The 26,450-nt window shown below is 42.8% G+C and overlaps 1 protein-coding gene across 7 annotated transcripts; it reads right to left on the reverse strand.

Annotated features, from left to right (window-relative positions):
* Positions 1 to 1,272: 1,272 nt before the first annotated feature.
* LOC133948497 (ninjurin-2-like) lies at positions 1,273 to 26,103 on the reverse strand. 7 transcript variants are annotated; one of them, XM_062382280.1, is made up of 5 exons: positions 25,881 to 26,103; positions 5,357 to 5,487; positions 5,184 to 5,263; positions 4,246 to 4,429; positions 2,258 to 2,396 (listed from the first exon to the last, which is right to left on the reverse strand). In XM_062382280.1, exons 1-4 carry the CDS (start codon positions 25,974 to 25,976, stop codon positions 4,260 to 4,262), a joined length of 477 nt encoding a protein of 158 aa, XP_062238264.1. In that variant the 5' UTR covers positions 25,977 to 26,103; the 3' UTR covers positions 2,258 to 2,396; positions 4,246 to 4,259. The 7 variants fall into 7 exon arrangements, with proteins under 7 accessions (XP_062238267.1, XP_062238266.1, XP_062238264.1 ...); XM_062382284.1 differs by lacking the exon at positions 4,246 to 4,429 and adding an exon at positions 4,746 to 4,907 and having other exon boundaries at positions 2,261 to 2,396; XM_062382281.1 differs by lacking the exon at positions 2,258 to 2,396 and adding an exon at positions 3,147 to 3,286.
* Between the last annotated feature and the right edge of the window lie 347 nt (positions 26,104 to 26,450).

A 26,450-nucleotide genomic window follows, 5' to 3' on the forward strand; every position in this document is an offset into this window, starting at 1 on the left:
AATTTAATTTTAAATTTTTTAATTTAATTTTTTAATTTAATTTCAAATGTATTTACCTCCTGCACAGAAGCGAACTGCGCTCATGCGACTGTTCACTCTCATGTAAAACTAAGCTCAACAAGAAGATGGACAAATTATTGTGTGTGTCTGTGTCAGTCTAAGCTGCGCCTGCTATTGATACACATTTCAGAGGGAACCATGGTATTTTCTACTCTACTACATATATTTGACAGCCTTACTTAAAAACTACTTTCATATTTTGGGATTTTAGATACTGGACGATTTAACATGCTTTGAAAACCTATTGTTAGAGAATAAAAAAACCTCCAGCCACTACTCATTTTCTTTCCCTTAAATTCTAACAGGGTTTGTGTCAAATTATTGTTCAAATTTGAGAACACATTTCTATCAGAACTTTGTTTATTTTTTCTTTCCACTCTCATTTATCATCCCACAACCCCTCACATTTAACTGGTGTCCTTGTATATAAACATGTAGTTCAAACTAGCGCCACCTGCAGCAGGTCCAACAGCAACATGCTGCTGACACACTGATGCCTCAGTATTAGTCATCTAATCGTGTTATTCATAATAATATGTCAGAGGAAAGTCTCATGTATTTTACTGTAATACTACAATTTGCTGCTTATACAAATACTTGTATTTGTTTGCTTTCATTGAGGAGGTGTCTCATCTCGTCAGTGTGTTTCTTGTAATCAGCTCCTTCTGCATCGTGCATTCACTCAGTACATCAGAACCTGTAGAACGTTCACACCTCAGAGTTTGTGTTTGACGAGTGAATGACCTATATGCAGTTTCAAGTTAGAGTAGTGTGGCCTATTTCATATCTCTATATGTTTGTCTCACACACATCTTCAGAAAGTCATCTGTTCAACTAGACTCTGGCCAAACACACACACACACACACACACACAGTGTCCCAGTTCCCTGGGCGCCAGTCAGTCAGACAGCTGAGGTATAAATAGTTTGCTGGCTAAAGTTCCCCCTGAGACAAACACAGCAGGAGAACCCCAGCGCTCTGTTCTGAAGTGTCTCCACTAACTCCATTTAGAGAGAACCGCTATTTTCTTCTCAATTTAACTTCTACAAAGCATATTGATAAAGGTATAGACATAAAGGTATACTTATTGATAAATAAATAGCTATACTTATGAACAAGTACCATGGTACACAAGTGTCTTGCTCAGGCTACACAGAGAAGAATGATCCTGGAGGCGTTTTTTTTTTTTTTTTTTTTTTTAAGAAATGCAGTTTTATTAAGGATAGTAACACATATACACATATCAGTTGCACAATACAGATCAATCACTTGGTTTTAAAATCTGTAATCAGATAAATGTTGGCCAAGAGTGATTTGAGGGTGTTTCAGCATTTAAAATTAAACCTCAGCATTTAAAATATTGTATTTATTTATGTAAGTACCATATCCAACGCTCGGCACACACACACACATCTATATATCATCTGCTCACATTTTACACTTAAAACTCAAAGAAATAGCAAATTAACCAGATTAGTGATAAGATGAGTGAAAAAATTGATGTTGAGTGATGTAAACTGCAAATTTTCGCTCAAAGATGTAAGTTACGAGACAAATGTTAAATTTTAATATTACAGTGGCTTTTTAAAGTGGCGGAATGGAATTTATTTTTCATGATGCTTGTGCCCAGTATTTGTTGTTTCCTCCTGGCTCGATCAAAAACATACGAGGATACTTCATAGACAACAGTGTCACCCTCTGGTTAAAAATCGGCATTGCATGATGTACAATTATGACTGCCAGAGACAGTCTCAATATCATTTATCTTACTTAACACAATATTGATCTAATTTGTTTGCCTAATCCTAACGAATGCTGATTTAGATATAACAGCTTTATTATTTATTCTGTATTTATTTTATTCTATTTTAGATACAACTTTTGACTCCATTCACAAATGCAGACCATCTTATGCTGAAGATCAACAATAGTCGTTGCATAGATGTGTTTTGTTGTGTCTACTTTAGTGAATTACACACAATTTTATTGAGTAGATGTATAAACATCTAAGAAATTGCAGTTTTGACAAAAATATATGGAGAATATTTTTAAATTAAAAAAAGAGTTAAAGCAAAAGGTGCTCTCTATGCATGTTTGTATATTATGAGTTCTTGTAAGTGTGTCAGTGTGTAGGTGTATTAGTCAGCAGAAGTGTAGGTGTGTGTGTGTGGGTCAGCGAAAGCGCCTCATGAGCCATGGGAAGTGTCCAGTGCGCTGCATGCCGAAGGTACTGATGAAGAAGTTGAGGACTGAGGTGATGAAGACTATGATGGTGGTCATGTTGTTCAGGTAGTCCAGACGCTTCTGGAGAGCAGAGTTATTCAGGTCCCGGCGTCCTGCGGCAGACACACACACTTAGAGACACACTGTGGCCTTAACCTAACCTTAACAAAAACCTAACAACATTAGGAAGACAAGTTCCCACAACATGAGTGGAGTCTTATGCCACACACACACTTAGAGACAGCCCAGGGTCAAGTGATCCATACACACACACACATACATTGCATTATTTGCAGTTGACTAGTCGCAGTCACCATTTCACCTTCAGTAAAAACCACAGTAAGCATCACAGGCTTCTGTTAAATCACTACATTTATTCAACTTCCTGAAGGACAATGTGGACGTATGTCTCATATATCAACTTATATCTGTTTGAGATTGAATCTTAAAAAAAAACAAAAAAACTTGAGAATAAATAATATAAAACGTTAAAGTTTACATCAAGTTTTCTCAATCTTTACATTTCAACACTTGACAAGTGTAAATATTTAAAAACACAATGCATCAATATGTATTACAATAGATGCTGAGTTGGTTAAAGGGAAAATATTTTAGTTGGATTAAAGCATGAAAACATAAATGGAACAGCACACGTCAAAGACGGAATAACAAATAACCATAAAAGATGTGATGTTTCTTACATGTGTGATTCATGTCTCCCAACTTCATATAAATTACAAATGCACAAACAACTTTTTACTTTATTTTAACTTTGATTTGACAATGTGTGTATATGTGTGTGTGTGTGTGTGTGTGTGTGTGTGTGTGTGTGTGTGTCAGAAGTGGAGTCGAGCCAGCAGCCAGCGGAAGAAGCCCGTCCTCTTGGACCCGAAGAAGCTGACGAAGAAGTTTGTCACTGTGGTGACGAAGATGACGCCTGTGGCAACGTTGTTCAGGTAGTCGAGTCGTTTCTGATTGGACACCACGTTCAGGTCCCTGCGGGCTGGGACACACACACAGACACAGACACACACACACACACAAACGTATTTCAAACGTTTTAAACGCACCCACACACATACATGCAGTTGAAACATGCACACAGACAAACACACAGGCCATTCCAACATGAACACAGAGATGCTCTCATGCAAGCAGCTGCCCCCCCCCCCCCCCCAAGCCTCTGTCCATTTGGTCTGAACATTGAAAGGATTGAGGTCAAATGTCACAGTCACATACTAGATATTATTTCTGACCAATGAATAACTGTTTGTTATAGCAATAGAAATAATCACTATTCTTATGTAATACTTGAGATAAAAACAACTTACTCGTAGCAAAATTAGCAAAATTAGCAAAATTAAATAGTCTCACCCCCATAAATTATGACCCAGTGACAAAATAACGGGTTCATTTGTACTCAAAGTAAATTCTCCCCTCTGAGGAGATCCTGTGAACTTGTGCAGACTCTGGCCGAGTGAATTTCACACATAAGTTGTGTGTGTAATGCACCAGTGGAGTTCAACAGACACAAATTTGCTCTGGGCCGTGCACCGGACAAGCCACACCCTTGTGATTGTAGCTGAAAACAAAGGGAGAGAAGTGGAAGGTTTTTCCAGACACTTTAATAGAAGTGGAGCTTTCATGGAGCCGATGTCTAGAGGCCAATATATACTTTAATGGAGTTGGATTTTCGGGAAATTGCAATATTGGTTCATTTGTTTTTGTGAGTCAGATGGAAAGTCATTTCTCTTGTGTATCATGGATAGTTGTTCATACTGTGAGTTTATTTCAGATTTTCTCTGAGGCTGGATGTTGTTGTTATTGTCTGTTTGTTTACGAGAGTGTCACGTAACTCACCTAACTCTAATAAACATAATTTGGTTCTATAAATGTGTACAACGGAAATTGGATTTCTATTGTGCACCGAGCAACTTTAATCTTGTGTGTTTATGAACGTACAGTGTGTGAACGTCTCATAGGAAGAAACGCTGAAACATCCATCCCAGCAGCCAGCTGCGCTGTGTGCCGAACGCAGATTTAATGATGTTGACAATGAGGGTGAGGAAGATGAGGCCTGTGATCAGATTGTTCAGGAAGTTTAAACACCGCTGACAGGACGGGAGGAGGGTCAGCTCAAAACGAGCTGCACACACACACACACACACAAATACACAAAGGTAAAACATACACACATTACACACGCAGACAATGACAACACATTCGCACAGAAACACACATACACACAGAGACACAAAGACACTAATTGGTCCCTTGGCCCAGTCCATTTCCACTCATACTGATTCAAATCAAATATGTATAAATATACTGTGGCAGATTAGTGCTGTAAGTACAGTAAGTCACACTTCTCTGTTTGTGTGTGTGTGTGTGTGTGTGTGTGTGTGTGTGTGTGTGTGTGTGTGTTTGTGTGCGTTTCTGTGCATGTTAAAATTATTCCCTACGTCAGAGTCAGAAATGCATCCTGGCAAACAGGCCAGTTCGCTCCATCCCAAACACTGTGATGCAGATGTTGGTGACGAAGATGAGGAAGATGAGGATGGTTGTCATGTTGTTCAGACAGTCCAGACGCTCCTGGTTGTCCTCTTCAGTGATGTCCTTCCTGGCTGCAACACACACGTACACACACATACCACAAATAGCGACAATACGAAAACAAAATACTAATCAAAATCCAATTATCAGCTTATCATTGGTGGTTTGTTGTTGTTGCACAACATGTGGTGTCCTGGAGATAATACACTTAAACCTGCTCGGCCTGTATGTTCCCTGCAAATCAACTTGTCAGTGATTTAGTTTGTTAATATGTCTGGTTAAAAACATGGAGGATGGATTTCTGAAGCAGCAGATGTTTCTAATCAGATTAATGTTGCAGCGCTCACCGATGACGATGATCAGGATTCCAGCCACAATCTGAAGAGCCAGGGAGAAGGAGATGAGCGTCAGAACAGCAGCGTAGTACCTGAGGACACAAGAGAACAAATATTATGCAAAGAAAGATATTGACTTGATGTGTTTTGAGGTAAAACTGTAAATATAACACACACACACACACCTGTATCCAGCTCCCTGTTCGATGACCGTCTTCATGTGTGTGATGTTGGCCAGGAACAGAGCGATGTCCAACATGCCCTCAGCTGCCGACTTCTTGGTGGCGTACAGGTTCATGTTCAGGTTGGAACCGCCCTGAGAATCACGGAGGAACAGATTCAAGACTTCAAATGATTCTCTCCATCCTCAACACCCAGTGCTTTATCAAAGTTTTTAACAACACAACTAGAACACTGAATGCAAAGCCTTTTCCTTTCTGTCCAACTGTGTATTTACACCTGCGATCGTGTCTTTTAAAGTCATAGATCCGTTATCTTGTTTTGTTCATATATGCAGTTACACAAAATACCAATATGAAGTTCAATATCGAGCAACTCCACACTCTCAATACACAATGAAATATCCTTTATCAAATATGTTAGTGGTAGATCTGAGGCCCAGTGGATAAGTTATAGATGTAGCATCACATCATTGCACAGACAACACTGTAAAACCTCCCTGATAGACTCAATAGCGACACATCCTCTATAAAGGATCAAATCATTCTCATCTATAAGCAACATGAGACTTACTGGAAATGGAAGAAAACAGAATCAACCGTAGATGTTTCAAAGTCTGAAAACTCTTTAACTTTATGAGAAGGTGACTGATTTGTGTTTTAATCTTTGGCTTTTGATTCATTCTGATCCTGACATGAACAAAATAATGAACTGATGAAATAAAATGATCCCAACCACACTTCTGTAACATGCCAGTCTTCATCCCCTACGTTCAAGGGGACAACAATGTGAAGTTTATCAAGATCTGCCCACTAGGAAACCACTGCTACTGCTTATCATCCAATAGAGACGCGTAGATGTTAAATGCAAAATAAAAATAAAAGATAGACTGAGGCGAAGCTAAGGGACAAGATGGAGGAACAGAGACGTAGAGGAAAGCAGCTCTGTAGGAAAGTTGATCAAATGTCTGCTGAGTCATATGAAACTGACCTGAAGAGGGCAGCAAAGACCATGCATACCACTACAGGACATGCCCAGAAAAAACATAAAATCCACAAATTCTAGTTTGTGTATCTACTCCCAGGAAAATTCCGTAAATTTCTTCAATAGGATGATAGAGATTTAGGAAAAGATAAACCTAACTCTTGTTATTGGCTCTTAAAAATATTCCTGCCATTGTTTTTTATTATTATTTCACCAGATTTAGTTCCAGGGACTAAATTAGGGAGGCAGGGTGCTGAAAACAGTAACTCCCCAGTGTTTCTCGTGCTGCAGCTCATTTGAAAGTTGTTTTTAGAGCAATGAAGAGCTGCTCTTTGTTGCACCGCTGAGTGTGTGTGTGTGTGTGTGTGTGTGTGTATGTGTGTGTGTGTGTGTGTGTGTTTTGTGTTTTAAAGTGAATGTCTCTATTGTTGCAGATCAATCATTTGATGGCAAAGCAGGAAATAACAGGTGAAAGCAGAAATGTCATGTTTCCTAGCAGCTTTCCCCAAAAAGAGGTGCTGTGTGTGTGTGTGTGTGTGTATATGCCCGGGTGTGAGTAAGAGTGTGTGTGTGTGTGTGTGTGTCTGGGTGTGTGCATCATTACATAAGACCTCATGTATGACCCTCAGCACATGTGAGGAACTAAAAAATGCAGAGATCTAATTATCGTCCTGCACATGCACATATTATGTTTCTTAACGCTGAGCCATGGATTACAGGCGTCTGTCCACAGGAGGTATCATTTTACTCTGGCCTGTGAGAGACCTGCTTTAATCTCTCTTCTTGTCTTTAACCAGAGACGTATAGAAAGTCCATCGTGCGTGTATTAGACACACCTTATGGCCTTGTGGACATTATTACTGTACATGAACTGTTTGTAGTTATTCAACAAAGCAGCCTTTCCTTGTGCTTCCTGAGTTTCTCTTCTGTGTTTCTATATCTGCAAAAATACTGCTCACTTGAACCAATTTGTTGATACAGCTGTTCTATAAGAAGCAGCTCCACTGACCTTCCTGTAAATGAGTTTGTTAGGATTTTGGAAATAACAAAGAACGATGTCTTTAGGAAGTAGTTATGTTAGTGAATTAACTCAATTAGTTTAATTGATGTAATTATGTACGCTGCAAATTATTTATCCATCCATCCATCCATCCTTCCTTCCGTCCTTCCTTCCTTCCTTCCTTCCTTCCTTCCTTCCTTCCTTCCTTCCTTCGTTCTTTCCTTCCTTCCTTCCTTCCTTCATTCCTTCCTTCCTTCCTTCTTTTATTCCTTCCTTCCTTTCTTCCTGCCTTTCTTCCGTCCTTCCATCCTTCCTTCCGTCCTTCTTCCCTCTATCCATCCGTCTGTCTGTCTATCTATCTATGACATATGGGGCCTTTATAAGTAGAGACAAACACTTTTCTTTTCCCAATGAAACTTCACACAAACATTTTCCACTTCACTTAGTTTAAGTTTCCTAAAGTGCACAACAGAAAGCACTGCAGCCTCTGCGAACACGTCTCACGTGCACAAAGCGTTCTCGGAGGCTGAGATCATCATCGACTTCGTTTCTTCTTCCAAAATTCTCGGAGGCAAACGGAATGACGATAACCAACCAGCGGCACCACAGATCCACTGTGCAGCAGCAGCCAGTGTGTTTTACATCCACTTCCCTCTGGCACACGTCCTCCCCCCGCAGGGAGACAGCGAGTTGGCAGGTGCAGCCCGGTAACAAATAGCTCTCACCGACGGCGTCCGTATGAGGTCTGTGGCTTATCATAGCTGGGCCACGGGTTCTGGAATGAGACGTCAGCGCTGACATTTTCAAATATGGGTTTTGGACTCAGCGAAGGCCGCAACCCAAAACCAAAATAATCGGACTCTTTGAGCAATGTATGTTTGTTTTTTTGGGGCTTTTGTGCACCTTGCAGTTTATCCAGATGTTTACCAAAGGAGCCGAGGCCCCACCTGATATCATTCTGTGAAAGAAAACTGGCTCTCTTCCCCCATACGGTAAGAGTACAGTTTGTCCCAGACCACGTTAATCTCCAAGAAACTATGAGGCAATTCCAAAAAAACCTGCAAGACTTTCAAAACACTGGGAACACATGTAGCCCGGCCCCTGGAATGTTTTCCTGAAGCGTGTGTGAAAGAGCGAGAGGGAGAGCTGGGTAGGAGCGAGGGAGGAAAACGTGAAGAAGGAGGGAGGAAGACGTGAAGAAGTGAAGAAGTGATGACAAAAAAGAGAGGCAGTGTTGGATATAGAGACAGAAAGACAGAGAAGGGGGGAGAGAGAGAGAGAGAGAGAGAGAGAGAGAGAGAGAGAGAGAGAGAGAGAGAGAGAGGGAGGAAAAAAAGTATGTTTACATTCTGGCCTGTTTCAATAATTTCTTCTTTGGAGGCTCATGTGGTCACACTTTATCAACATCAGCTTTGGGAATGTGGCCAAAACACATACACACACACACACACACACACACACACGCACACACACCACAACCAAAACATTGGAATGGCCTACATACAACTTTACGGCCCATGTGTGTCCACTTACTGTCGCGTCTCTCTAAATGCACTGACTGTTCCTTCGCTGCATGTTCCTTCGCTGCACTAAATCTCATTTTATTTTGGATGTATTCACATGTACACGTTGATAAATGACAAAATGTCAGTTGTGGCCTTTGTCTCAGCAGGAAGGTAGACGAGTCATACATCCTGATTTACAGCAGCAGCGTGCGCACTCGGCTGCAGGAGGTCGGCGGAGGTCCCACACGTTTACCCTCAGAAGCTGTGAATTACAGCCGCGGCTCCATCATGTGCGGCGGGATTGACGACCCGGCTCCACGGTGAGCAGATGGCCGCGAGTGTTTTCTAATCCTGCGAAAGAAACTGCCTTCCCTGCTGAGAAATAATCAAACAGCTGCAAAATATAAGTGTTGTGTGTTTTTTTAAATATGATATATCATCTAATCATTTGGTCTCCTGAGTGTCTGAGTGTCTTTGGTCCTTATCTCTAAAAAAGGCATTCAGGTGTTACCAGGGGTTGTTTCTATTTATGTCAAAAATCTCCAAACAGGATAAAAGAGGAGAGTTGATTATCTGCAATGAATTAGTTGAGTTTATAGATTTTGCGTCCTGCGTGCTGAGGAAGTTACTCACTGTTTTACTACTTTTCTACTGGTTTTGAATCACTCCAGCCTGATAGCTGGATCTGCTACTGAGACGAGGATCTTTAACATGCACAACCTCGCTGCTTCAAAACACATTCATGTGCTCACAAAAAAACTCATGAAGAAGAGAAATGAGTCTACAGAATTTTTCTTTTATAGTTTTACACATGAAGTTATCTTAATCATATTGTTCTAGTCCTCACAAGGTGGTAAATTCAAAGCCCTTTATAGTAGAGGTCACCTTCACCCGCTTACACCCTCATTTATGTACCGCCTCTATTTGCTGCGTTTTTTCACACACAACCTTCACACACAGGCATCGAACCACCGACCTTCTGGTTCGTTGGCGACCCTCCTGAGCCGCAGGTATCTGGTGATCGACTGAAATAGGCTCGAGATGAAAAGTCAAATAATCACCAAAGTTATGACAATTTGTTCTTTTATTGCTAAATAAATGTACAACATTTCATGGCACTCCATTAAATAGTTATGGAGACATTTCCCCAGATCTTAAAAATGTCACGGCGACACTGAATGAAAATTCAGTCTGTCAGGAGTTCTAAATCCTCAGGGGACCATGAATGTACAGAACACTTCATCTATTCACTGCGTAGATATTTACAGTGAGTCTGCACCGTGGCGCTGACATTTCCATACCTACAGTCAGTCCGTTACACTTCTCTGCTCATGTGGCCTCTTTTTCTTTCCCTTTTTTCACTCCTGGTTTCTGTAGATGTGTGTTTATGTTGTAAATTCATCCTATAGAAAATCCAGAGTGCTTTCGGGAGTCCCATTCCTGAAAGTCACTGAGCCAAAGCTGTGGGCACAGGGCCACATCAGATAACTTACAAACACACACACCAAAAACACACACACACACACACACACACACACACACACACGCACGCACACACACACGCTGTACCTGACCTGTATACTTACTAAGTCCTTCCATGCAAAACTACACGTTTACACTCCTGACTGCAAACAAACACACTTGCAGGGCATGAACACTCTCTCACACACACACACACACACACACACACACACAAACACACACACCAGCACGTTCACTAAACCACATGGAGGGCCCCCCTCAACCTCACAGGAAGTGCTCCTCCCCTGGACTCCCATTGGCCGCTGTAATAGCCAATGGGAAGATACGACCAACTAGGAGTGGAGCTCTGGTTTTCCTTTAGTATCTTATTTGAACTGCCCGTCTCTCCATCTCAATGTCAGTACTTCATTTCCCCCTCTGCATTTTTCCACGTCTCCCTCTGCATGAAGGCCTCAACCCTCTGGTTGCTTTTAATGTAACTTCCACAGAGAACAAGAGAGAAGAAGACAGCAGAAAAGCAGATGAGGAGAAACAGATGAGAATCAGCATCAATGGAGGAGGAGAGGAGGAGACCAAGATGACCCCCCTACCCCCCCCCCCCCCCCTGCCGACTCACTGCCAGCAGATCAGCTTTGGCAGTTACTTGCGTACTCTAATGATTTCTGGCTCTGAACACGACTCAGTTTATGCCAAAAACTAAGAGCAGCGCTGAGAGAAAACTTAGAGAGAGAAGAGACAGACATGTTTTTCTTTTCAGTAACTGAAATCCACGATGGGCTTTAAACGCATTAGATCCATTTGTTAAACTCTTTTCTAATCCCAGCTGAGTCTGCAGATCTCACTGGAAAGACCTAAAATCCATCTGCTTCAATTCATAATAAAAGATTTTTGAAAAATGGCGTGAACACAGTGGAACATTAGCAGCTATAACAGCCTGATATTGCCAAACAAAATCTAAAGGTCGATTTATATTCATCCTGAAGCCAGACTCCAAGTAAATGCTTAGAATACACATTTTCAGGCCTGACTGTGAAAACTGGTTCCACCGGCAGAGGTGAACACATCAGGTCCTTTCACACGTCACATCTTGACATTCTGTTTGTTTGTGCAGGGGGGGGGGCACATCAGCACGTGACGTTCTGCGATCCAGCTGATTTGCTTATATATGTGTGTGTGTGTGTCTGTGTGCATTTCTATGAAAAGACATATTATGTTTAGACACCAATAGACAGAGGAGTAAATTCCACACACGTACACAACAAATTCAGCAGGAGCCAAATCTCTAATTACGTGAACTTTGACATAGAAAAAAACTTTTGCAACTTGAAGACCTCATTGCAAACATTCATCCCACTGACTGGCCTGTAATTTGCAAAACTGGCATAAAAAAAACCTTTAAAATGTTTGTGTGTGTGTAAGCGTGCAATTGTTTTATGTATAGACTCACATGGTGCTGATGCCGGCCTTCACAATGAGTCTGGCTATATAACTACTTGGATACAAGGCCAATGAATACAATTTGCAAAATCATGAAACTTATAGTTTCGGTGACTCTCCTCAAAAACCCTGTTTCCTGCTGCGTCCCCTTAAGTCCCACCTGAGTGAAGGCACATGTCATTTTAACACAGAGGATAAAAACTGCTTCATCCTTACTGATGCTGCACTTCCTGCTCTCTTCTCCTCTCTTCCTCCCTGTTTACAATCACATGAATCTTTCCTCTGACTTCTTGAGTCCAACACTCCAACAGAATCTAATCATTATAGTATTTTCAACTCTGGGCCTGTTTCTATTCAGTGATGGCTCAGTTTAAATCCCATGTCCTTTCAGAAGATTCCTCAGAGGAGCCTCCATTTAATTCCAAATTCGATAATGATTTGCATGATATCGACACTGTGGTTTAAACTAAACTACATAATAAAATTCATGAGCATTTTCTGTTTTTGTTTAAGTGTGTCTCTGATGGTTCTCTCCTCTCCTTCCTCCCTGTGATGATCAAAGTGTTGACCTGCAGGGGACGAGCTGTTACTCAGCAGGATGGACCAGTCACTAAGTTGCCGGACAGGATGTGTACAGAATCATTAGTGTGTGTACACGCATCATGAGACCCAGCAGAAGTTTATGACCTTGAGCGTGAGAACATATTAGAGGAGATGTTGTCAGGGCCTCCACTCTTAAAAGGTCAGTTTGAGAGACACTTGAATGTCAAGCAACCACAACATTACTTCTAATATTTTAATGCAGGAGATGTTTAAAGTAATATATATTTGTCAAAGGCCATTCTGCTGCATAAACTTTGTATATTTTAATGATAATAATACTGTCTTGCCTGAAGGGGTTTGACTTGTAATCGATTGTATTAACATTAATGTATCGCTGCTTCTTCAGTAGAGGATCTACATTTTTCTCTCAGCACTGGATCTGGATAAAGGACCCTGAACGACTTCATCAACTTTGACCCTGGATTCTCTTGTTCTCTGATAAAGAGTAGTCATTTTGGGGAAGTGAATGTTGCTCAGAATCTGACAGATCTTCAATGGCCTGCTTGAGGGTTAGGACTTTGTTTTAGGGTCACAGTGAGGATTAAGATTAGGTTTAAGTTAGGATAAGGTAACTGAGCCCATTTCCTTTGAAAGGATGCAGGAGGTTCGCTGTCCTTCCCTCGGTACGCTCTCTAACCCTGGTCCCAGGAACACTGGCCGCAGTCAATCCATCATTCTCCATGAAAGTCGTGATTGACTTTATCTATTCATTCATTCTTAACCTTTATCCTGTCTATGTGTGTCTTTTCCTTTGTCTTGTATTACCAAAACTAAAAACCAGATTCCAGAATAGTTCTTATAAGCAGTCAGCTTCCTGGACTCCCTAGATTCTAGCACTTGAATTTTAAAAGCATTTAATCTAACTTGGATAAAATTAAAGTTATGAAAAAAAAGAGATAGAAGTGTGTGTGTGTGTGTGCGTTTGTCTGTGTGTGTGTGTGTGTGAGGAGATGTAATACAGGGGAAATAAACCACCCACACAACCGCAATGACCTTTGACCCTTGACCTTTCACCCCCTGAATGGTGAGACGCTCTGCCACACACAATGCCACCGTGGGGAAACCCACACAGGCAGGAAATAAAGATGAACAAACCCTGAGCTGTGATTTAGCATGACACATGCGGCACACGGCGTAGGCATTTCCCAGCATGTGTGTGTAGCGGCTGGACTCCCACTGCTCTGTAATCCAACTGCTTACACTCCACCACAGGAGTGTGCACTTCTGCATGGGCACTTCCATCTGTTATCCAGGGAACAGAGAGAGAGAGACAGAGAGAGAGAGAGAGAGAGAGAGAGGGGGCAGTGAACTAATGTCAGTCGACTCTTTCCATTCCTGATCACGAGCACATGGTGCCACAGCGTTCCTCATATCAGTGACTCAGCCAGCCGGCCCCCCCAGCCCTCCAGGGACATCCTGTATGTTTGGAGGGTCTCACCTCCAACTGACAGGACTTTACCACCATGAAATCCTTCCTGTACTGCAACACTTATAACATAAAAAAAAACAAAAAAACTATTGTTATTTTGGAAAACTACTTTTATTCGTGTTATTTTTTATTTTTTTTTAATAAGTATTTTAAAGAATAGTTTCTGGTTTGTTATGACTTCAGCAAACCGTTTCTACATCTTCTCCTCTCAGCTACTCATATTACTGTTCTCCCAAAGTGAAGTCAAAGCATCTTAATCGCCCCCTGGTGGATGACTGCACTAGGCCGACCTCAACAAGGGCTACAGGTGTGTGTGAGTGTGTGAGTGTGTGTGTGTGTGAGTGTGTGTGTGTGTGTGTGTATGTGTGTGTGTGTGTGTGTGTGTGTCCATAAATGCCTATGAGTTCGCCTGTGACGTCAGCCCTGCTACAAGAAAGTGTTACCTAAGAGCCTTGCTAATATAGCATCATCTAGAATGCTCCAACCCGTAAAGTACCAGATGTGTGCATGTTTGTGTGTTTGTATTAATCTGCGTGTTGCCAGGTAGGTGTGGGGGGGAGGGGGGTGCATCGCATGCCAGTTATGTTAGATGTGTCATGGTAACATCACAAACAGAAACACAAGTGTTCTGACTGTTTGCTGAGCTGCTTTCTCTGCTGTGATGACTTGGTTTAGGTTTGCCGATGACAGGCAGGAATGATGAGTATGAGCAGGCTGGAGTTACTTCAGGGCTCCCTATCAAATTGAAATCTCTTGAATGTACAGCCCGGGCAGAGGAGACGTCCTACAGGGTTCTCACTGATGACAGAAGTTTGGCACTTACTGCGTCACCGTATGACTTTGCACCGATGCTATTCATTATGCTTACATTTCATCGCTGGGTGCAAATGTGATAGGCTCCCTACGAAAATATGTGCAGCTACTCCACTTTCCACACACAACATCTGCTTTCAACCTTTTCTAAATAAAAATTCCGACACAAGTTTTATTATTTACACTTTAAAATAAGGAAAACTCTGCTGTAAAGACATCCGAGGCGATAAGCTGTGTAAATACAAACGTAGCAGAGCTATTCTCTGACCTGTTATTATGCACATTTGTAATATTCTACAATATTATGTATTGTTTATTTCTGGAAAATGGAAGTTTAAAGTTGAAGAAAATAAAAATAATGAAATACAATACAACTATCCCTCAAAGTTGACATTGTGAACATTGGAAAGTACTACTACAATCTTTGCAATTTAGTATCACTGTTCTAGAGAGAGCACACACACAGACACACACAGACACACAACTGTCCTTTGCGTTTACTTCAATTCACAGCCTGACTTAATCAGGATCTCAGGAGAGAGAGAGAGAGGGAGGGAGAGAGAGAGGGGGAGAGAAGGGGGGGGGGAGTGAGAGAGAGAGAGAAAGAGAGAGAGTTAGATAGAGAGAGAGAGAGAGAGAGAGAGAGAGACCACATGTCCTGCAATCAGCAGATGACAAACAACCACACAATGGCCTCAAGCATGATTTGTGGGGCTGTAAAAATATACAAGTCATTGTTGAATGTTTGCGTGAAGGTTTTATTACAGGGAGGACGTGTTTGGACAGTGGACTGACTGTAACGTCCTTTGTGAGGATGAAGACGGCAGCAATAGCTGGAATTCCTGGTTTTTCTTGGTGGTGTGTAACCTGTCATAAAACGGATGTACATTTCTTCTGCGAAATATCTCTTCATCAACCATCATTTTTTTTCCGATGATAATGAATGGTGCAGTGTCACAGTGTTCGGATCACGGCCTCGTCGTCTTTCAGGAGGTCAGAGGTCAACAGCGAGGTGCTCGAGGGCCCTTCAGGGGTGTGGAAGTCTCCTCCTGTGGGAGCTGGTGTCCGACTCGTCCCCCTGAAGGAATGTTACCTCTACACATTCTGCCTCCCAGCTGCTGCTGCAGCACACGGCTCATTTCAGAGACAGAAACACTCCATCAAACCAGGTTCAGACCAGGAGATAGTTTAACATTTCTTTCAGAAGAACATGCAAGCTCAGGTCATTGCAGGGCTGCCCACCTCAATGACCAGAGGCAGAGATGCTGTTATGACCATGAACATAATTGAGGTTAAAAGTTGTTGTTCTGCAACTGTGCAACAGACAGATCAAACGTGACATTCAGCGAACTGCACAATCAGTAAGAAATAAGGTGAGCTTACTTTTGAAAAATCAAGGAAAACTGCTTTGAAAAATGTACGTCAATATCATTAAGTTTTAAATTATGTCTTCGACATTTCTGCTGTATTAGCATAATTCATTTTGTCAACTAGTTAGGTGCTTTACGGGTTAAACGTTTATACTAGAGGGAAAATAATATGGAGTGATGAAAAGAAATTTGAAGATCTCACAACATAGACAATATTAGGGCGAGGGGGGGGGGGTAGTTGGTCACAGAACAGAAAATGGAGAAAAAAAAACATAGATAGAAATATAAAATATTTAAGATTGGAGGAAAAAATGTATCAGAGCTATGATAATAAAAAAGAAGATTAAAAAAAATGTATGTAGAAGGTTAAAAGGTTGAATATATAATCATTTCACAAGTCAGATCTAGTTTATAGGTATCAGGGAATAAATGATAAATACTGGAGGAAGTGTGTGTGTTGTACACAATGCCGGCTCAACTGTAAGTGGCTGTGCAGGACATGTTGCCGTGTGGAGGTGTGGTGGAAAGAAAGAGAATCTAGTGGCATCTTGTCTCTGGTGACATTTTGTGCCGACGACCTCGCTGAGGGGCGCCGGCTCTCAGGCCGCGGCCACGTGTGACATCGCAGGACATTCCTTCCAGCGACTTCCTGGGTTTTATGACTGGGCCTTCCTCGCCCTCCACAACACACACACACACAAACACACACACTTCCTTTCTCTGTGTTCCTGTGTGTGTGGGCATTCCCACTTCCCGAGTTCCACGAATGCATCGGTTTATTGTCCACACTGTGTCCCTCGAATTATAGACACGTAAACCGCAGTGATGAATACCGTCGGTCCGTCTGTTTAAAGTGAGACATCATTTCCCTTCATTCTCACGCTTTCCACTTTTTATTGGGAGACATTTAAAAATGGTTCTATCCCGTCCTGAGCACCACACAGCCTGTGACACATTTTAAGGTCTAAGACTCAGAGGAAATTACTCAGACTTTAAACAATCTCAGCCTCATCTGACGGGAAGACAGCATTACAGACTTGAGCCTTTAACCAGGCAGGAATGAATGATCACAAATATTTCATCCCTTTATATTCCTCACAGTCACGATATTCTGGCCCTCAAATGGCAGAGACGCAGTATCAACCCACCTCGTCTGCTTTGATTGTAGTGAACACCAACATTTTTTAAATTGACAAAGTCAGAATGCAATTCGTTATTTTGGCATTGGACATAAATATAATGCTATATTTAAAGTATCTGACCCACACTCTACCTTTTAGTTAGTTTGATCACATTCACTTCGCTCAAACCCGGGGATCCAGTGAACACACACATAGGATTAGTGCACATGGTGATGGTGACAACTGGAAATCTACTGGTTTCACGGGATCCCTGCTCAACCAGTCAGACCTAAACAACCACACAGAAAAGGTCAGCATCTTCTCCTCTGTGTGTGTGTGTGCCAGTGTGTGTGTGTGTACTTTACATTACAACTGAACTTGCACTTCACGCTACTGTCATGTGTCTACAGACGTGTGTGTTCTTGTATGAGAGAGAGAGAGAGAGAGAGAGAGAGAGAAAGAGAGAGAGAGAGAGAGAGAGAGAGAGAGAGAGAGAGAGAGAGAGAGACGGAGAGGTTGTCTAATCCTTGTCATGTGTCCATGTATAAACACATGCACATTTCTGCAAACTATATGCAAACCTGACAAACATGGATGAACACACACACACTCATACGCACACGCACACACAGACACACGCACACACACACACACACACACACACACACACACACTTTATAACATGACGGTTTATTATCTCACCTCATTTTAACCACACAAAGTAAACACTGGGTCAACTCCTGCTGTTCAGCAGTCAACAGCACGCACGCACATGCGATGTTGATTTAGCAGAGTAGTGATGTCATGATGATCATATGTTGTGTAATAACGGAACAACCGGAGCAGTGACACCAGGGTCATTTCACATTTTGTGTTTAAGTTGCTCTGCAGATTTGTGTGTTCCAAGAGACACAGAAGAAAACCACAATCGGGTTCCCTGGTTACCACTGGGTTTTTATTACTGTGGTAATGTGGGTGTGATCTGAAATCAGCACTTCTCCTCTGATCGGCCGTCACTGCTGCAAATTGAGCCGTTTAATGGTCGTGATGGGATTTTTCCACTGAGACAAACCCAGTGCAAAATTCCCTTCCTCTAAATCAATTCCCTTTCAATTGTGTAAGTCAATTTACACAGAGAATAATAATCGTCATATAGACACAACGTTACAATGAATGTCCAGAGTTACATGTTGTACCATATGCAATATATCAAAATCAGTGCTTATCTATTATTCACCACTTAAGTCCATAATAATGTATCTTGAAAACGAACTGCTCCTGTTGTACTCACTGTGTGTACTCTGGTAAACTGGTCTGTACGGTGCACAGAGGTGAAAAGGGCGCTTGTGTGTGCGGCTGTGAGAAGAAGTAAACGGCTATTTGTCTCATAGAAGTTATGGCTGTTTATTTTCACTGAAGAGGTCAAAGGGTAGACGGTAATTTGTGACCACAACACACACACACGCACCCCAACACACACTATGTTTACAATCATGAGAATGTTCCGAAATACAAAATACAGTTACATACTTGTTAAAGTACACAGCCAAAGTAACAGCTTATGTTATGTAGCTTTTGCCAATTAAAGTGTAGACACTTTCTTTTTTAGCAATTTCATAGCCCATATGTTCTAACCGGGATCCAATTTTCACTCAGAGGCTGAAATCCCCCCCCCCCCCCCGTGTCTCAATAAAAACTTGTAATACTGTGGTGAAACAATTAAACAGCAGAACAACACGTTGATGATCTGCAAAATGCGACGATTCTCACTTTCACCAAAACACTGAGTGAAATGGAATGACCTGGAGTCCTCATGGTCTTACACAGGGGACGGCTAATAACAGAGGGTCATTGTTTCACGCTGGGCATGACCTCACCCTGTGGAAATCAACAATAGTCCCATGAGCGCCACAGGCACCAGTGGACATCAGCTACGGAGACTGGATGAGGTAAGACAGAACCTCACCCTCCTCCCGCACTCACAACCCCCCACGCCATCGCTTTTCTTTCTCCTTTTGAACACACTTATAATCGCACATGACCTCACACAGCCACCTCATTCCAACACACTATCTAAGTGTAATGGTTGTGTGCTTGTAGAGAAAGCTCAAAGTGGTACCATTGTTTCTGTGCGAACAAGCATCATTAAGGGCGCATGACTGTTTCCTATATGTCCATAGATGGTGGATTGATCATCCAATCAGAGGACTACAAATGGTAACACTACCTAACAACCTTTGCAAATGAGGGTGAGTTTTTATGGTTTGCTCGTTCGATTATTTGTACGTATGTCAGCAGGATTACTTCAAAACTGAACCGCCCATTTCCATGGATTGCTGAGGACAGTTGGGTCATGACCGAAGGAAGAACCTGCCACATCTTTAATGGATCCTTAGTGTGAGTCACAGGGTCACAGTTTGATAAGAACTATTAAAAAAGAACTGAAACCATATTCCCATCAGCTAACCTGGAGGAGGCCGGGTTTATGACCCATACTGCAGCCAGCCACCAGGGGGCGATCGAGATGCTTTGGCTTCACTTTGAGGGACCTCGTCTTGTTTATCTTTATGTACAGTCTATGTGTTTACATTACTACACACAATCCACACACACGTCTACATGTATACAGCCTTTTCCACAAACGTACACAGCATCCACTGCACAGCTGCTGCCTGCTTGTGTTTTCTCTCAGACACACTCGCTTCATCTGATTGGACGAGCCAACACTGACGCTGCAGGGAATGAAGGCAGAGAGAGAGAGAGAGAGAGAGAGAGCGAGAGAGCGAGAGAGAGAGGTCTGTATCTACCTGTAGATCCCCTTCAATCAACGTAAACACATGTACACACTTATGCGTTTATTAACACTCTCCACACTGGGCCCTAGCCTGCAGCCCAGCGACACCTTTTTTTTAAAACTTAAAACAACAGGTTCGATTCCGTCTCTTAAAGGAACAGCATCGAATTTGGGGAACACATTAATTCATATTTATCTCAGAGGAGGGAGGGCAAGATTAGAGGGTCAGTGTAACAAAGCTTAACACACACACACACAGAACCGCACAGCAGCACCACACCCGAGGGGCTCCTGGGGGTTTACGACATTGTACATTGTTTATGTCTATTTTCATGCCTGTGCCACATGTGTGACTGCGTCTCTATGTGAGTTTGGCCGCCGTCCAAGCTCAGCACACGGGCCCGTCCACGAGTTGCACTTTAACACCGGCCGCAGTTAAAAGTCTCCGTATTAGACGTGCAGTCAATAAGCTCCGCACCATTCTCTGAAAAGAAGTAAATCCTGGTGAATTCTTTGACAGGCCCTTAAACAGTTACAGGTTTTGTTTTCTTATAATGAGTCAAGGGTGTGAAAACAGAGCTACATGGAAAGTCAGTGAAAAGCCTAAAAAGATTGATATGCAGTGAAAATGGATTTATAAGTCCGGGGGGGGGTGTGTGTGTGTGTGTGCGTGTGTGTGAGTGAGAGAGAGTTATGGTGTCCCAGCAGGGGGGCCTCTGCACTGGAAATGGGGTTTTCCTGTTCCTTCTTGGCAACTACAGCTGGAACAAGTGGATGGGGAAGAAAGTGGGTCACAACAACAGTCTCGAGCCGTTTTCAGACATGAACTCCTCAAGTACGAAGAGCGAAACACGAGATTGTTTCGGCTCAGGCACATTCCCAACAACAGGAACATTGCCAGAACATTCAGGTGAAGGGTGGCGCCTGCGTCGAGCGTAGAGGTGGCAGGACATGATACAAAAATGTCCCTGCAGGAATCAAAAGTTGTTGTTTTCAGCACATCGGCCCTTATCTGGGAAATGTCCTGAAACTCGCTGTCTGTACAAGTTGACGTCTTCCTTTGTGTCTTCTTCATGTACGGCTCCTCATTTCCATTCGGAGACATTTGGAGTTTTGCATCTGTGGTGTGTTAGCAATGTCGTCAACACGCCCGCTCACTCCCTCTTCTCCAGCTATTTTCCTGCTACCTTCCCACATGGGGTCACTGGGACTTTTTCCAGACATTTTCCCAGTTTGCTGGCGGGAAAAGTTCCAGAGTACTTCAGATTCAACCGACTCTGGACACTTTCAGGATGTTCTGAGAAGTATTTAGCTGAGGATTTTACAGCTGATTGATTTAATGTAAAAAAAACATTGTCTTTATGAAACACACAAAAGTCTTTCACCAGCTGAAAATGGCGTCAGTAATGATTTAAATAGCAGATTTAAAAACACAGAGAGAGAGACTGTTCTGTGTAACTGTGTGTGTGTGACAATCTGATGTTTTATAAGTGGTAAAGAGTTTTGCCTGGAATCACTCATCTTGTCTCTTTGGCAGTGATTAAGGCCAGAGTAGTGTAAAGCTGTTTCAGATTCAGACTCTGAGTGATTTCCCCTCCTGGAAAAAAAACACACATCAGCCCTGTGGGCAGAGGAAGATGAGGATAAAGAGAGAAAAGAGGATGGAGAAGAATGTGTGAGGGAGAAAGAGAAGAAAGAGAACTAGACAAGGCCTGAAGCAAAAAAGAGTGGGAGAGAAGGCCAAACATATCTAATTTAAAATCAGTAAAGTGTTCACAAATGTGTAATACAATAAAAGAAAATGAAATATAACAAATGAAAATATGATTTTTTTCTCTATATATTGGGATTAATAATGTAAATGTATGAAGAACAGAAAACAAGATTGTCCAGCTCAGGCACGTTTCCAATAACAGGAATATGTTATATAATATATATATATTGAAATCATGATCTCAAACAGGCGGCTCACACCTGGAACTAAAGGATGGAGGAACGTGCTTGTGGGTAAAAAGGTCAAAGGTTAGATACCCGGACATATAAATTAAATGCTGAGACTGTATTTATATAGCTGTTTTACATTTCTAACAGCCATTCAGAGATCTTTACAGCACACGGCACGGTTACTCCACAGCACTTCTATGTGCAGCACTTTTTCCATCACACACCAGTCGTGCACAGAGACTCCTGGGTTCGGGATCTAGCACTTTAAACTTCCAAATGCAGACTGGAGGAGCCCGGGGATCGAAACACAGACCTTCTGGTAAGTTGACGACCCGCCTTAACCTCCTGAGTCAGCGCCAAGAGGGAGCACTTGCCTCATTCTCCTTCCTCGTTCTCCCCGCTGAGAAACCATGCTGCTGGGTGAGTGTGTGCAGGGTGTTGCTGTAAACACTGGTGTGAATGAACCCGAGATGCTACGTAGGCACTTTGGCATCCGATTGCTCCATTCACATTCTGATGGGTTCACGCATCATCAACTATTACGCAGCAACAAAACATTTAAAGATGAGTCTCAGTTGAGTCTCGGATGAATGTTCCCGGAATTACACACAAACAAACACACACACACACACACACACGCACACACTTTCTCGTACTTCACACCCACCCTCAGAATGTGGCATTTGCCATGTAGGGGCCAATATTGGGCCACACACACACACACACACACACACACACACACACACACGTATAAACATGTAATGTCCAAGAGAGGCAGTAAATGTATTCTGGGAGGTGAGAGAAATGGGAAGGAGTCGAGAAGTCGAGAGGGACGGTGGCCACAGAGGGACATTCAACACATGGATTAATAAAAATAATATTCTATTAAGCAGCTTGATGCAGGAAGATCAACGCCTGAGAATACAAACATATTGCTGTTGCCATAGCTATAACTCATATTGACCCACAGTATTATTCTGATATGACCATTGCTATTGTTATTGTTGATATATCGGAGTGACTGACTTCGTGGCCTCTGCCGTAAGCACTCGATGGTCAGTTCGGGCTAGTTCACATACAAGAAGTGACTGTGAGATGTAGCTGTCACGCTTCTTGTTTTGCTGCGATCGTCTCAACTTTCGTTTCGGTGCCAGCACATTTCTGTTGGGCACATTATGGAGATCCTAAAGTCAAGTATCAGGCTCGGATGACTGAGCAACGATCCTCTCAGACCATAACAAAATAAACCTAAAAATAAACCTTGCATCCTCTGAAATGAGAAGAAATAAGATTCTCTCTTTCTGGTTATTTGTGCAAAGTGACAGATATTTTTCATTCAAACAGAAGCATCATCATTTTTGTGAATTCCCAGAGTCATGAGGCCAAATTCACTGAATTCATTGACTGGGCAAATGAAGTCTGATAAAGAATCTTCTTCTTCACCTTTTGTCCAAAAACTAATAACTAGTTTTCAATGGGACTGAATGGCTTTGACAGAAAGAGCCTGGTAAAGTTGGAGAGTATTGAAAGACCTGTACATTTAGTTAGCTTAGGTCTTTTTATGGAATTTGGTAATATTCAGGAAAACATCACTTCCTGCATATATATTTCATAATTGATTATGTAAGTTTATAGTCTGATGTGTTTAGTCTCTACTTTTGGAACATGACGGCCTCTCAGGGAGAGGCTGTGTCATTCCTTCTAATTCGGTGTCAGCGCTCCACGCCCCGTCGCCGTGCTCTATACATAGAGGGGGACTTCAAGGTGTAAAGACTTCACACCATAGAAATAGATTCATCATGGCAGCTCCGCACAGACGCTGAGTGAAAACCTCATAAATCCAAATGCAGCAAATGACACGTCTCCCCGTCCAATGGGTTGAGCGTAACATGTCTCCTGAAGCACCAGACAGTATTCAAAAGTCCTGTGTTACTGTTTCATCCGACAAAAAGTTACATAAAGCACATGCTGCATCTGAGGTGTAAGTACAGTTTTTACCTGAAAATGGTAAAGACATATGAGATGCATGAAGTAGACATACGGGATATGAAAGTGTATTTTCTTAAACACATGCAAACACACACAGACGCACACGCATGCACACATTTCTCATTTCTGCTTTTCCGAGGGTCACATATTTCCCTCCGCTCGTCTGTCAACATGTGATTAGGCGACCGGGCTTGAAACGAATAGCTGCGGCTTGGTCTAGAATGCCCGATGTGATCATTAGCGCCGAGGTTAGAGGCCGGACGCAGGTCACCTGTCCTTGAGGGCGTGCGTACACGTGGCAATCCTCTATCGCCGTCGTGTCAGTTATGTTAGTCAGTCTAATTCTTGCTGTGCACGCACACACCAGGCCGCCGCTGCAGCCGCCGAACTGAACACTGTTAACACTCGACCGGTGTTTACACAAATTCTCGAGACGTTTATATTCTGCACTGTGTCCAGCGTGACAGGTATATTTTCTTTGCCACATGAATTCATAACCATCCACTAAACCTGGAATCCTGCTTTAGATTCCTACCGAGCAAATCTGCATAAATATTCACATCCTCCTCTGATCCAATGAGCAGGTAGAAGGAGACACTCTGAACTCTGGAAAATGTCAAGACAATTGGGTAGAGACCATCTCCAGACTTCACATATTACAACAAAGCAGTCAGAGACGTTCACAGCCACAGGAAAATGTCCAGAGCATTTAGGGGAGGGATGGTGTCATGGGTAGAGCAGGAGGCAGGACATGAACTATACATTCTGATGTGTTAATATACCAGCGTGGGCCCTTATCAGCAAAATCACATGTGTTTTGTTTTGCATTCATGTGTTAGAAGCGTCATCAACATTCCCACAGCCGGACATTTTTACCTGGGCCCTGGCACGAAAAGTTCCAGAAAATATCCAGAGCAGCCGACTCAGACATTTTGCCTTTTCACATGCAGCCCCTCCGGAAACAGAAACATGATGTCAGCATCAATCTGAATTCATTTGATTCTACTTCTTTCACTTTTTATCTTTGCCACAACCATGACCGTGACCATTTCTTGCCCAACCCTAAACCTAAACTAACCACAGTTCACATCTCACCCCTCACCTTAACTAGAAAATCACATATGAGGTTTAGCTTCATGATTGGTTCCAATGAGAACTACCGGTGAAGAGATAACAAAGACAAGTACTTACACACACACACAAACACACACACACACACACAGTCCTTGTTGTGCCTGCCAATCAACCAGCGGGGCTATCAGTTACTGGTATATTTAGCTGCACAAGAGAACAAAGTGCTATTACACAAGACCAGCGCTATGTGTGTGTGTGTGTGTGTGTGTGAGTGTGTGTGTGTGTGTGTGTGTGTGTGTGTTCGTGCGTGTGTGTGGGTGTGAATGATGACTCAGAAGATAAGTTTAATAAAGGAACCAGTGCCAAACTGTCTTGAACGATGCCAAACCAAAATCCAAACAAACCGAAATGAAAAATAACAATAACAAAAAACGAAAATACTTTCTTTCTTTTTACTCTGACGAAAGATTAAAAAAAAAGAAAAAGTGTCCATAAAGACGTCTTCTCAAAAACAACACACCGCGTTCTCAGCCCTCCTTGACCTCTCTTCTTGGCATTAGGGAGTACCTGCTCTGTTGACCTGCAGTTAAATTGCCTTTATTAGCCTTCACACCCAGGCACTAATTGATATTTGATGGATGTCGTGATCATTTCTGGGTCTCGGAATAGAGTCCAGACGCTCGGCCCCAGCCCCGAGAGCCACGCACCAACCCTCTGATCCTCAGCTCGCACGTAGGCAGGACATACCGCGGCTCTGTGGCAAAGCTAAGACAGGGGCTGCAATTCACAGATCAACCCCAAAAAAAGGGGGATGAAAGAGTGAAAGGACAGAGAAAGAGGGGGACACAGAGAGGAGGAAGAGAGAAGACTGGACAGAACAACTTCACTATTGTTTTTCCTTCTTTGTATCGTTTGTCGTTTGCGGCCTTCCCCGACTTTGCCTCCCCTCCTTTTCTCACGCAGTCTTTTCTTGGGTGCACTAACCTGCAGCGGGCCGCCAGCCGGCATGGTGGACCTCAGCGATGTCAGGTCGATGTCTCGGCCCGGCTCCCCTCGCTCTGTCTTCCCCATTCCCTGCATAATAAGACCCCGAAGCGACTCGCACAGCAAGTGTTGCCCGGGCTGCAGTAAAGATGCTAATGGCGCGGATGGCAGTGGTCGTTATGAAGGAGGAAATTACACTGGATGCCAGGCACCGAGCGCCAGGCGAAGGCCGGAGAGGACAGCGGACGGACAAACAAACGACTCATTCACCCCCCCCCCCCCCCCCCCCCATCTTGGCCTCCCCCCACGCTCTCTCACTTTACGCTCTCTCCGCATGTCTCTCTGTCTCTTTCTCCCTCTGTGTCAAACCGAGGCTGTCAAAATGGTAGAAACACCAAATGAACCACCACATTGAAAACCAAGCAAACGTTTTTAATCCCGTCCTCGTGCACGGCTTTACTTGAATGGCCCGCCCACTGCGACCAGGGTCTATTTATGTGTGTTTGCCCAACGGAAACATTCTGCTGTGTTCCTGTTCACTGTAACCGAGGTCACGCGTATTCCCAGTAA

Source organism: Platichthys flesus, chromosome 23 (genome assembly GCF_949316205.1).
Source record: "Platichthys flesus chromosome 23, fPlaFle2.1, whole genome shotgun sequence".
Lineage (NCBI taxonomy): Eukaryota > Metazoa > Chordata > Actinopteri > Pleuronectiformes > Pleuronectidae > Platichthys > Platichthys flesus.